This window comes from Balaenoptera musculus, chromosome 13 (assembly GCF_009873245.2).
Source record: "Balaenoptera musculus isolate JJ_BM4_2016_0621 chromosome 13, mBalMus1.pri.v3, whole genome shotgun sequence".
NCBI lineage: Eukaryota > Metazoa > Chordata > Mammalia > Artiodactyla > Balaenopteridae > Balaenoptera > Balaenoptera musculus.
Window position 1 is genome coordinate 55,890,382 of NC_045797.1, and position 11,641 is coordinate 55,902,022.

The 11,641-nt window shown below is 58.9% G+C and overlaps 1 protein-coding gene across 5 annotated transcripts; it reads right to left on the reverse strand.

The window, feature by feature from the left end:
- Positions 1–710: 710 nt before the first annotated feature.
- Positions 711–10,782, reverse strand: PKDCC (protein kinase domain containing, cytoplasmic). 5 transcript variants are annotated; one of them, XM_036873855.1, is made up of 8 exons: positions 9,966–10,782; positions 9,846–9,875; positions 5,640–5,762; positions 4,752–4,936; positions 3,987–4,066; positions 3,625–3,732; positions 1,808–1,981; positions 711–1,612 (listed from the first exon to the last, which is right to left on the reverse strand). In XM_036873855.1, the coding sequence occupies exons 1-8, from the start codon at positions 10,617–10,619 to the stop codon at positions 1,527–1,529; spliced, it is 1,440 nt and encodes a 479-aa protein (XP_036729750.1). In that variant the 5' UTR covers positions 10,620–10,782; the 3' UTR covers positions 711–1,526. The 5 variants fall into 5 exon arrangements, with proteins under 5 accessions (XP_036729750.1, XP_036729747.1, XP_036729751.1 ...); XM_036873852.1 differs by having other exon boundaries at positions 4,752–5,023; XM_036873854.1 differs by having other exon boundaries at positions 712–1,612; positions 3,625–3,749; positions 4,752–5,023.
- Between the last annotated feature and the right edge of the window lie 859 nt (positions 10,783–11,641).

Consider the following 11,641-nt stretch of genomic DNA (forward strand, 5'->3'; position numbering starts at 1 on the left):
GAGTTGAACTTTGGTTATTCTTTTTAAAGCCCTCAAAGGCTTGTGCACTTTGAGAATATTCTAGAAGTAGAATGGTGTACAGGGGAGAAGATGTGGGATTTCAAGTTAGAAGACTTGCATCCATGCTGGGGCTCTCTCTGGCCTCAGTGTGATCTTGAACTCTTTCACTTTGGGCTTCCATATACTCGGGCCTTTCCCTGTTAGACCCTCCCTCCCAAAACCCAGGAAGAGGGGGCCGGGCTTTCCATTGACTTTTCTGTCCCCTCACTCTCCATATATTTATTTCTTGCTCAAAGAAAGGCTCTGAGAAAGAAAAGTGTGCATTACCATGTGGTGGGCAGTGGTGATGATGGCCAGGCCCAACCCTGCACAGAGGCAAAGCTGACCTGACTGGAGGCTGCCCAGGGCACCCTGGCGTGACTGACATCCCACTGTTAGGACACGAGTCCTCTGGGTAAAGGCTTTGTATAGAAGAAGCCAGTGTGTGTTAAAATTTTAACCTCGTTAGTCCCTCCTGTCTTTTGTTAGGACATGGATGTGGAGGGCCAAGGACGGAGACGGGAACCATGGGAGCAGGGCCTGAACGCACACTGGGCCAGCTTCAGTGTTTGCATGGAGATTTCACTCCTTCATCACACGCTGCCCCCCGCCCCTAAACAGACATCAAAGACAAAACTGAGGACGAGAAAGGCAGCCCGGGAAAATGCGGCTTGGGAAGAGTCCTTGCCATGAAATGTCATTTTATTAATTGATTTTTTTTTCTTACAAAAATAAACATTTTAATGAACAAGAAGTACAAAAGCTTCTGGATATACAAACTCCAGGAGCGGGGAGAGGCTGCTTTTGGCTGCTTTGCGGCTTTCACTGAAAGCAAATGAGGCAGAAAGGCCCCGGCCCCACCCCCGCCCCGGGTCCTGGCTCAAACTGCTACCTGCTCCTCAACCCCATGACTTGGCTCATACCTGTGTGCTCCTCTGCCCCCCGCTCCTGGGCTGGCCGGTGAGCGCCCCTGTCAGGTGCCCAGAGGCGGCCGCCCCAGGTACAGAATCACCCACCTCCCGGAGCATCCCTTCAAGTCTCCGGTCAGGAGCTTGGCTAAGAGAACACTCCGTGACTGATTGTCCCCACGCGGCCCCCGCCGGGCCATGGCACATGCAACAGCACCAGCCGCAGGAGCTCTGGCTACATTCTCGCGCTACGAACGCAGTGATGGGGCTGCCCACAGAACCGTCCCCGTGAGGGGCAGAGCCCCCCGTGGGGGGACCGTCCTGAGCCTCACTGGCAGCCCAGAGGGTGAGAGGGGCAGTCAGCCCTCCATGATTCCTGCCCTGGAGCCAGCAGTCCCAGACCTAGACTGGTAAACTCACATTTTAACATGTGGCATTATTGCACGTTGTCCTGGTCACCTCGGTCTGTCGGGGATGTCAGCCTTGTCTGCAGGGGTGCCCAGGTGACATGCAGTGCTGCCAGTGCAAGTCACAGGCAAGCCCAGCTGGCAGGGATGGTCAGCTGAGCCCACAGACAGGTCAGCCAGAGGCCCTCACATATGTGGTCTTGCTGGGATCAGGGACCACGTGGCTCCATCCTGTCTTGAAAAAGACTAGTTGCCGACCTGGGGGCAGAGGTAAGAGGTAACAGGACTGGATGATTCTCTCCCTGGAGGCAGGGCCACTCTCCCTATAACGCAACTGCCCTGAGGACACTTGTCTTCTCACCATCGCTGGCTTCTGATGGGGGACCGCTACCTGTCAATCTCTTCCGGGGAGTCCAGTCACCTCCCTCAGGATGTCCTTTCCCACTGGCTCACCTGTCCAAGTGGTCTGGTTGGTGACCACAAAGGCCTGGCACTGGGCGTGGCTCTCACAGATGTCCACAGCCTCGGCCAGGTTGAACACTGAGAGGAGGCAGCTTCCGTGGTGGTAGGATGGCCAGCAGCGGTAGTCTTCCTGGGGGATGGTACTGCCTGGGAGGTGCTGGTACTCTGTGGGTTGGGGATGGAGCTCAGATGAGAACTCTCTGTGCCCAGGGGTAAGGGCTGGGGCCGCTTTCTTTAAAGGGCTGTGAGCCACATTTCCTAGGTGAGGGCTGAAATCCAGCCCAGTCCTCCTAGCATGGAGATGAAGGCAGCTCTACCACTGTGAAATTGGGATGACCACTCAGGAAAGGCAAAGCTCAGGTTTACTTTTTGGGAGACACACGTCTCCCAAATATAAGGGCACACAACTGGTTCAGGCTACACATGACAGCGGGCACAGGCATGGGATAAGTGCACACACAGAGCCATTGGCTGACCAGGAAGGTTGCTGAGCTCAGAACATTTTAGACATTTAAAGCCGGGCTTCTCAAACTTTGATGTGCATGTGAATCTCCAGGGAATCTTGTTAAAATGCAGATTCTGATTCAGAAGGTCTGGGGTGGGGCTTGGGAACTGGCATTTCCAACCAACTTCTGGTGCTGCTGGTCGGCAGACCACACTTTGAGTGGCAGAGAGTTTAGAGCTGCCCTTTGGTCCCATTTCCTCCTGGCCTTGGGGAGAGAGGCTAGGCCAGTTCCTCGGACAGGGGGTCAGTCATGGAGTTTTTGAAGTTCAGAGGCATGCAAATGAATGTAAAACACAAAAAATTACCATTTGGGAATCCACAACTTGAGTATTTCGGGCAGAGGCTGGAGGAAGAATGTGAAATCTCCCCATTTCACAGAAAGAGCCCCCAGAGGCTCTGAAATCTCCTCAATCCAGAAGCTGCTTGGCTGCAGGCCTCCTGTTCACCCGAGTCTTTCCCGCTGCCTGGGGAGCCCCAGCTCTGGACTGATAATGCAGAAGCCCTGGGCCTCTGGCCACCCCGCCCTCCTGCCTCCGTCTTCTACCAGGGACTAGACCAAAGTCCAGGGCTGGCTGTGATTTATAGCCCCATAAACAGCGTCCTCAGGGACAGAGCCAGCCATTGTTCACCTCGTTAAACTTTATTTACAGGGCTAACGAGGGCTCCCCTACCCTTAAGACTGGCCAGAGCTCCTTGAATACAGAGGCTGCCCATCCCTCGCCCCCCTGCCAACCATGCTAAACCCCAGGGCCTCAGCGGGAGAGACCACAGCCCACAAGCCATGGCTAGAATTCTCTCTCTGCCCTGGAGCTTCCTAACTGGTTTCAGTGTGGAGCCCTTCTCCACCTCCAGCCACCCTCCCAGCCCCAGAAGGGCGAGGAAGGGAAGAGTAGCAAACACATATTGTGTTCAAGCTGTGTAACAGGAAACGAGTTAACTGCTCTCACACATTTCACCTGCCATTTAATCCCCATAAGAATTCTGAGGCAGGTAATACTGAACCCAATTCACTGATGAGGAAAGTGAGGCTCAAGGTGTCAGTTAACTTGCTCATAGTCACGCAGTCAGTACATGGTGGGGTTTGCAGCCATCCAGAGAAGGGGTGTCAGTGCCCACCCCCCCAGTTCAAGGCAGAATTGTAGTTGTTCTAGCCCAGTCGAAGTGAAAGCTAAACAGCGGTCTCTGCAACACTCTACGTGAGTCTCAGAGGGAGGATAAGCCACTTCCCCGATTAGGGGAATCACCCACCCTCGCACCTGCTCCCCACCTCCCCAGTCCCTGGATCCCAGCCGGGGCCACTCACCAGCTCTGCCGGCCTCCGTGGAGTTCTGCAGATACTGCCCGCTCCGGTACAGGTGCAGCACCTTCTCCAGCTGGGCCAGGGTCTCGTCCACCCCCCAGGTGAGCTCTCCTGCAGAGTGCACGGTGCTGTAAGAGGGTACCTGGGCTCCTACTTCTCCCTGAGGTAGGCAGCCAGCTGCCTTTTCCCCTTCCCTCTGGAGCCTGGGCCCCGATGACCGGAGGACTAGGGGCTGGGTTTGCCACAGAATGCCACTTTGGGAAATGATGTTTCTGGACCATGTGCTGCCCTGGGTCATTCTTATGCCCATGCTTGCTGGGGGTGGGAGAGGGTGACGGGAGGCAGATGGGCTCTGGAGAGCTCACCTGTGGCGTTGACAATGCTGTCCAAGAGAGGCCGCAGTGAGGGTGGGGCACTATGGGGCAGGAGGTATGTGAAGAAAAACCTGGGGCAGAGAGAAATCAGGGGCTTAGTGGTTCAGCCTTTGGGGACATATCCTTCTTCTACCCCAACTTGGGACAGAACCCCCATCTGGCCAGGGAGCCTGCTCTGTCAGGCTAATCAACTAGGCCTATAACCCCCAGAGCGTGCCAAGGAGTCTCTTCAGACTCAGGCTCGGGGTCTGGGCACACGCTAAGGCCACAGGTAACTTCACACCAAACTGAAATCTGAGGTCTGTTTTCCCCACCCGTCCCAGGGACCTTCCCACCCCTCAGCCCCGCATTATCCCCCGGCTGACCCGTGTCAGGGCGGCCCCATGGCTTGGCCCTATGAGGAGCTTCCAGAGGTGAAGGGCCAGGGGAGGAAGGGGCAGGGCCTGTCCCACCAGCCCTAGGCTCTGAGTCTGACACTATTTTAAGAAGCCTCCAGCTGCCACCCCCCCCAACCCAGATTCTCCTTGGAGCTGACTATTTTTAGCCTCATGGTCAGGAGCCTGAATGTTCCCTTCTTGAAGGGGTGGAAGCCTTCCCCCGCCCCTGCTACTCCGCTGGTCACGGCTGCGTCTCCCAGCCTGGCTGGCCTCCTGGACCCCGTGCTGCCTCCCTCCCTGCCCCCCGCCGCCCCCCCCCACCCCACCCCGGGCTCAGGCTCCCTCACCGCCGGCCTTCCTGAGTGGGGATGGAGGTCACCTGTAGGCATTGTAGAGGTTGCGTTTCTCATTCATGGCCTCGCACCAGCCCTGGGCTGAGCAGGGCAGGGTGAAGTTCCTGGCTGGGAACTCGAGTGTGCAGTCAGCGCTGCCTGTGCACGGTGTCTCCTCCACGCGGGCGTCATCCAGATCTGTCACCTTCAGTTCCCCATCCACCAGCACGAACTGTCGGGGGCGGAAGTCCAGCAGAGTGACCGAGCCCAGCGGGGAGTGGGCCAGGTGGTGGAGGAGGCGGCCCAGGCTCAGGCAGATCTGAGGGGCAAACACCAGGCTGCTCACGGCTTCTCTCCTGGGAGGGCGCCTGGGGGCTCCCCGCTTTGGTGCTCTGGACTGAGCTTGGGGGTTTGCCTTTTTCTTCAAGGCTCTGGAGCTCACTAAGGACTGAGGCCTGGGGCCTTACTGAGCAAGCCAGCGATTTTCTGTTACCCCCGGTGGGCCTGACCCTGAGGCCAACATGGAATAAGTGGGAAATGGGCAGAGGGAAGTCTGGGCACACTGCATATCCTCCCTGAAGTTGCATCTTCGGTGTGGCTTCTGTCCAGCGTATGCAAACAGAGGGAGGGTCAAGATGCCCCGAAGCTCTTTTCTAGTCCTAGGACACTGGCCCTCCCGCAGCCAGGCTGAGAGTATGTGTGAGTGTGTGTGTGTGAGTGTGTGTGTGAGGGCAGCAGGAGCACAGAAACCTCAGGATCCTCTCTGCCTCGTTTCTTTTTTTAACCCTTTGGCCGATGGCCGAGTCAGCTTTGCTCCATCCTTCCCTCCCTCTCCCTCAACTGAGGAGGAGTTGAAGCTGCTCCGGAGGGCTGGCCTGCTAAGGGAGAACCATCCCAGCAAGGAGCCCAGGGCCCTGGCCCTCTTCCCTGCTCACTCGGAAGCGATCCTCCCAGGAAGTCTGCAGCAGCTGGATCATTTCCACAGGGGCGCCCAGCTCCGTGATGGTGGTCAGGGTGTCCGGGATGTCCTCGCTGTCCTGGTAGCAGTAGCCATAGAGCTGGAAGAGGCCCGGGCGGGTCATGAGGTCACAGGATGGGGGTGGGGACAAGGAAGGGCTGGGTTTTCACATGCCCCCCACCCTCCCATCCCTAGGTCTTTGCCTCAGCTCGGGCCAGAAGAGAATAGCAACGTTGCCTGGGAAGCCTGCCCTCTGTCCCAGCAGCCAGAGTCCCTACTGATTCCATCAGCCCCTTACCTCTGGCCACTCAGGTAAATGGGCAGGTCTGGCCACCTTGTGTTAACCATGTGCCAGGCACTGTGTTAAATGTTTTACAAGCAAAACTCAATTCTTAGAATAACCTTAAAAGGGCATAGTAGGTACTATTAGTATCTCCAATTCACATGTGAGGAAACCAACTCAGAGAGGTTAAGTTACCTCCCCAAGGCCACACAGCTAAGAATTGCAGGATCTAGGATTCAAATTTATGTTACTCTGATTCCACAGCCTTGTTCTTTCCACGAGTACCATTTGCTAATCGCCCAGCCAACAAATGGATATTATACCTCCTCCCCTGCTCTAATCCTTGTCTTTGCTTCATCATTTTCACTTTCTGGCACCTTCATTTTCCCTCTGCTCTGGTCTTTCTGGAGGAAAAGCAATCTCCCTTGGGATTGGTAACAAGTGTGGATCAGAACAAAAAGTATCCAAGGGGCATATCATTGGGTGTTCTTTGCATAGCTGGTGGGCGGGGTGGGGTGGGGTCACCCGTATCAACTGGGGTAGTAGTAAGGGTGGTTCCTGGGGAAGGTCAGTTCTTTGAGGGCACGGTCACAAGGGCCGGCCCGCTCCATATGATCTGGGGGAGGGGCTTTGTACGGCTCAGCTGGCCAGGGGCTTCTAGGAAGCACAGCCTGACTTTGTCACTGACACCTAAACCAGCATCCACAGAGATCTCTGCTTCTCCCAGTCTCTCCCACCATGCTGCACATCAGCTAGGGATAAGATGGTGCTCAAAACAACCAGTACCCTGTAGGGAGCAGGAACACAAAGGCCGAGTTGTCTGGGCCAGAGTGGGAAGAGGGGAGAGCTGCACAATGGGGGGTGCCGGTGGTGTGAGGTAGCGGGGGAGCCAAGCCCCTGGGCTAGATGTCCCTGCACACCGTCACCCTTCACACCCTTCCCAGCTCCACTCCAAGCCCTTATATGCTCCCTTCCATCCCAGGAGTGCCCTTGCAGCTCCCCGTCCCTGGAGCCAGCTGCCTCAGTCCTGCTGGCACGAGGGAAGGCATGTCTTGGTGTCGCCGTCAGGTTGCAGCTTGGGGGGTCAGGGGGAAATCCCCAGTGCCCTCTTCTTCCCTCTCTCTCTACCCTCCCCACCCCACATCAGCCCAGGGAGACCCCAGACCCCAGTGGGGCAGAGGTAGGGGTGAGGTAAAAGGAGCAGCCCTGGAGCCTGGTTCTCATTTTCTTGCCCAGTCTGAGCCTTTGTGGGAAACTTCTGAAGGTTATTAAACACCCGGAGGTCGTTAAATGCGCTGTTAACGAGGTATTAATCAACACCCCTCAGGAAAAAATAAAAAGACACCATTAACCCCCCCAGGAAGCGTGAGGCTGAGCATTTCAGTCGCATCTTTTGTTCCTTTGGGAGAAGAAATATACTCTAGCAGGGCCAGAATCAGGGCCCAAGCAGGCCTGGGGCCCCATCTGAGGCCTGAGGCCCTGGGAACGACAGAGATGCAGGGGAGGGAAGACCCTGGTGCCCTTTGACCCTGGGCTATAGAGGCATCTATCACGTGAGGGAGTGTGGTGTGTGTGTGTGTGTGTGTGTGTGTGTGTGTGTGTGTGTGTGTGTGTGTGTGTGTGTGTGTGTGTGAGGTGGGTTGGGGAGGGGTCACAGAGATGGATGGAGAGATCTCGCCCAGGCAGTCCCCGGACTGAGCAAGCTCTGGGAAGGGCCCGGTGGGACACGCTATCCTGGCGCTTTTCTATTAGAACCAGCACCAACTTCAGGGCTGCCAGAGAGGCGGGGGGGGGGGAGGGGGGGGCCTCGGGGAGCGGGAAACACTCTCTGGCTCCTCCCCGGTTCAGCAAACAGTCCAACAGTTTTGAAATTTTAAACGATTAAGAGGTATTAAAACAACATTATTTCTAGTTCCCTGCACACCAGAACTGGAGCCTCCTGAGCAGGAAGACCCCCAAGGCAGGCTTACCTGGAGCAGAGGTGGCATTGCTGAAGAAGCCAGAGGGATACTGGCCTGGGGGTTGGGGGACGAATGTAGGAGACCCAACACCAAAGCAGTCCCTAAATTCACACTCAGGTACCTCTACCTCCCCGTAATGGTAGCTTTTCACCTCTCCCCTGACAGAAAGGACCAGGCACCCTCTCCGTCTTGTAACACTTCTGTCCTAGGGCAACTAACCCCAGTCTCTGACCCTGTAAGAGTAACACAGACAGCCCAGTCTCGGTCTAGAGAGGGAATGAGTGAAAGCGATTCAGTTGTAATTTTTTTTTTCCTTTGGCACCTTCAGCATTGGGCTGGGGGCCTGACATATGCGTGAGGGTGGTTAGCTGGATGTTCGTCTTGAAGTTTGGGTGGGGTAAGAGAGGGCGGGAGGAGTTCCTTAAGAGACAGGAAAGCGCATCAAACCTCAAATCCCTCGTAAGGGAGGGGGGTGGGGTCTTGAGTCAATTAACTAACACTTAATATCCTGCTAAGACACTCAAGACCTTCACTGCCTCAGAATCTGGCCTACACCCCAGGTTTCCAAAAGGTTCCCAGGAGCTCCTGGGGAGCAAAGAGAACAAGATCCTCCCAGTTAGAATGGCCACGTGACCAACTGCTCACTCCCTGTAGCTCCAGTGTCAGCCGTGCAACAGTTGGCTGACACTGGAGCGTAACCACGCATAACTGTTGGCTCTGCCTGACCTTCTGCAACCAGTTCAGGGCCCAGGACCCAGTCAACGAGTGTCTGACCAGGGCTGGAGTAGCCTGGGGAGACTGGGAGCCAGCAGTAGTATAAACAGCTCTCTGGCTTCTCTTTCCAATTCTGCCATGCCCACCCAGATCTGGGGTCCATCTCACTCCTGAGGAAAGGAGGGAGGGATTCCTGGGTTTCTGACCAGTTCTGCCGGGTGCAGAAAGGTTAATTTGACTGGGCTAGGAGGTGGAAGGTGCGGGCAACGTTCCTCAGCTGGGGAGTCTGAACAAACCCTATGTTCACCGGGCCAAAAGCAGTCAGGGATTCACCTCTCAGTCCGCTCAGACATGTGCTAAGGGAACGGTTCATCTAATCCTAGGGCTGACTCAAGGACCGAGGAGAGCTGGGGGAGAGGAGGAAGTGGGTGTGTTAGGGCAGTGCTGGGACTGTGAGAGGCCCACTCTCTTAGTCTAGCCTGGAGGGGACAAGGTGGGGTCTCATCTTTCCCCTCTGCCCCCCAGTGAACGGGAGAGACAGAGTCCCATTTAGTAGGAACCTGGGCATCTGGTCTTCTCAATCTTCTAGCCTCTTGGCCACATTTGCTCAGATAATGTGACATGCAGGCCCTCAGGTCCTCAGCCTGTCCCCTGAGCATTCATTGAGCTAGGACCCCGAGGCTTCCTCAATACTTCCAAAGCCTACTTTGAGGCCCAGGGTCTCTTCTGGGAAGGGCCATGCATTTTCTGGCCTACTATCCAATTCCCTCCAGTCCTTTCAGCAGCTTCTGGGTGGGGTACGGGATATTCTCTGGGAATCAAGCCTGGTCTTTTTCTAGCTCTTCCCAACCCCACTGCAGTCCCACCCCAACTTCAAAGCCAGACAAGTCACTCTCTGGAAGTTGAGAGAAGTGGGGTTCAGATTCCATCAAGAAAGGGGACCCTACCATTGCAGTTGGGACCCTGACTCAGGGATGATCTCTGCTCATTGTTTTGGCTGGGGTCCCTTCCCTGGTGCTCAACACCCCAGCTCCAGCCACAGGCAGGGTCCTAAGCCCGAACGGACCTCCACCCCTACCCTGAGTTTGGGGACCCTCTCTCCTGTCCTCAAGAAATACGGTTTGTAAGCTGAGAAACCCGGGAGTCTCTCCGTATCGGGACGCCCACCCAGGCAGGGTGGTGTAATGGGAAGCTGCCATGGTCCGGGTTCTGCCCCTAGCTTAACCTGGGCAGTCATCGGGCTCCGCTTCTTTATCTGTAAGACCAAGGGTTCTCTTTCAGCCTGAGTGGTCGGGCACGGGCACGTCCAGCCAGCACCCTTATCCCTGCACCCGCACCCTCGTACCTGCAGCACGTTGGGGTGCCGCAGCCGCTCCAGCAGCACCATCTCCTTGAGCAGCTTGTGGGCCGCCAGCCGATAGCAGCCCCTCCGCGCCCCGAACTCGCGCACACAGCTGCCCAGATCGTGGCCGCTGAAGTCCACCGCCTTGAGCGCCACCGCGACGCCGCCGGGCAGGCGGACCCGGTACACGGCCTTGGTGTAGCCGGAGCCCACGTACTGTGCGCCGGACACGTTACGGAGCGCGGCGCAGCCCAGGCGCGGGCCCGGGCCGGAGGATCCCGGGCCGGGGGAGCCCGGGCCAGGAGCCGGGGGCCAGCCCGGAGCGCCGTCGGGCAGGGGCCGGGCCCGCGGGGGGCGGGGACGCTGCAGGCCCGGGCCGCCCGGAGCTAGGTCCATCAGGCGCCGCCGCTCCGGCCGGCCGGCCCCGGGACCGGGGCCCCCGCGGGAATACCGCTGCACCTCCTCGTAGCGCGCTCGGATCTGCCGGGCCAGCTCCCCGCGGCCCCCGCGACGGCCCGGGCCCGGGTCTGGCGAGGGCCCGGGGGACTGGCCTGGCCGCGGAGGCTCCGAGCCCGGTGCGAAGAGCACGTTGAGGACCGAGCCCAGCAGGAAGGAGGCGCAGAAACCCGCGGCCACCGCCGCCCGCCGGCGCCGCATCGCTCCCCTCCCCCCGGCCGGCCGGCCCCGCGCGGCTCCCCGGCCGCGGCCCCGGGAGGCTCAGGCTCCGAAGCGGCTACGCTCTGCGCCCCGCGGGTCCCCTGCCCAGCCCGCGCGCATGGCCCCGGCGGCCCCGACCCCGGCCCCTCGCGGGCTGCACATCGGCCTGACACTTGCCTCCCTCCCGCCCTGCCCCCGCCGCTTATAAGGCCCGGAGCCGCCTCCGCCTCCGCCCCCTCCGCCTCCGCCTCCCAGCTCCCGGCCGGAGCCCGTCCTCGGCGCCGCCCCCTTCGGCTGCCCGGCCCGGCCTTCCCCGCTGACTGACAGCGGGACCTCCTCCCGCGGCCGTCCGGGCCTGGGAAGCGGCGCGGAGGCGGCTCCGGCCCTGCCCAGCCCGCGGCCCCCGAGCTCGGGCCGGCGAGAAAGGGAGGGGCGGCAGCGGCCCCGGGACGCGCGGGGGCTCGGGCCCAGCGCAAAGGCGGATAATGGGGTCGGGGCGGCCGGATAACGGGACCGGGAGGCGGCTAACGGAGCCGGCCGGGCAGGGTGGGGGAGAAGATGAAGGGGCGAGGCCAGCGGGTAACGGGTTCTGGAGGGGACGAGCAGCTGGGTCCGGGGTGCTGAGCATCCGCGTGGTCCCAGAGCGCCCTCCCGGGGACCCGGGGCCTTGGGGCGGGCTGGGCGCAGGGAAGGAGCGTGGGTCCCGCCTCCCGCGAGTGGGACTGCGGGTGGCGGCTCCTGGCTCAGTCCCGGATTCGCGGGCGGGGGATGGGGAGGCGGCGCTGAGGGGCTGGCACCTGCGAGCGCGGGTGGGACGGGAACTCTGGGATCAGAAGAAAAATCTGGAGGTTTTCGGAGATGCCCTCTTCAACCTCCTCTACCAAGTTTTCTGATTTTCTTTGTCCCCGAAGCCCCAGATGGAACCCCTGCCCCGGGATCCCCGCAGTCAGACGCGGTTAGCAGCGGATTACGAACCATATTCGTGCTAGTAATTTGTACAAAGAGTGCCTTTGTACCCACGG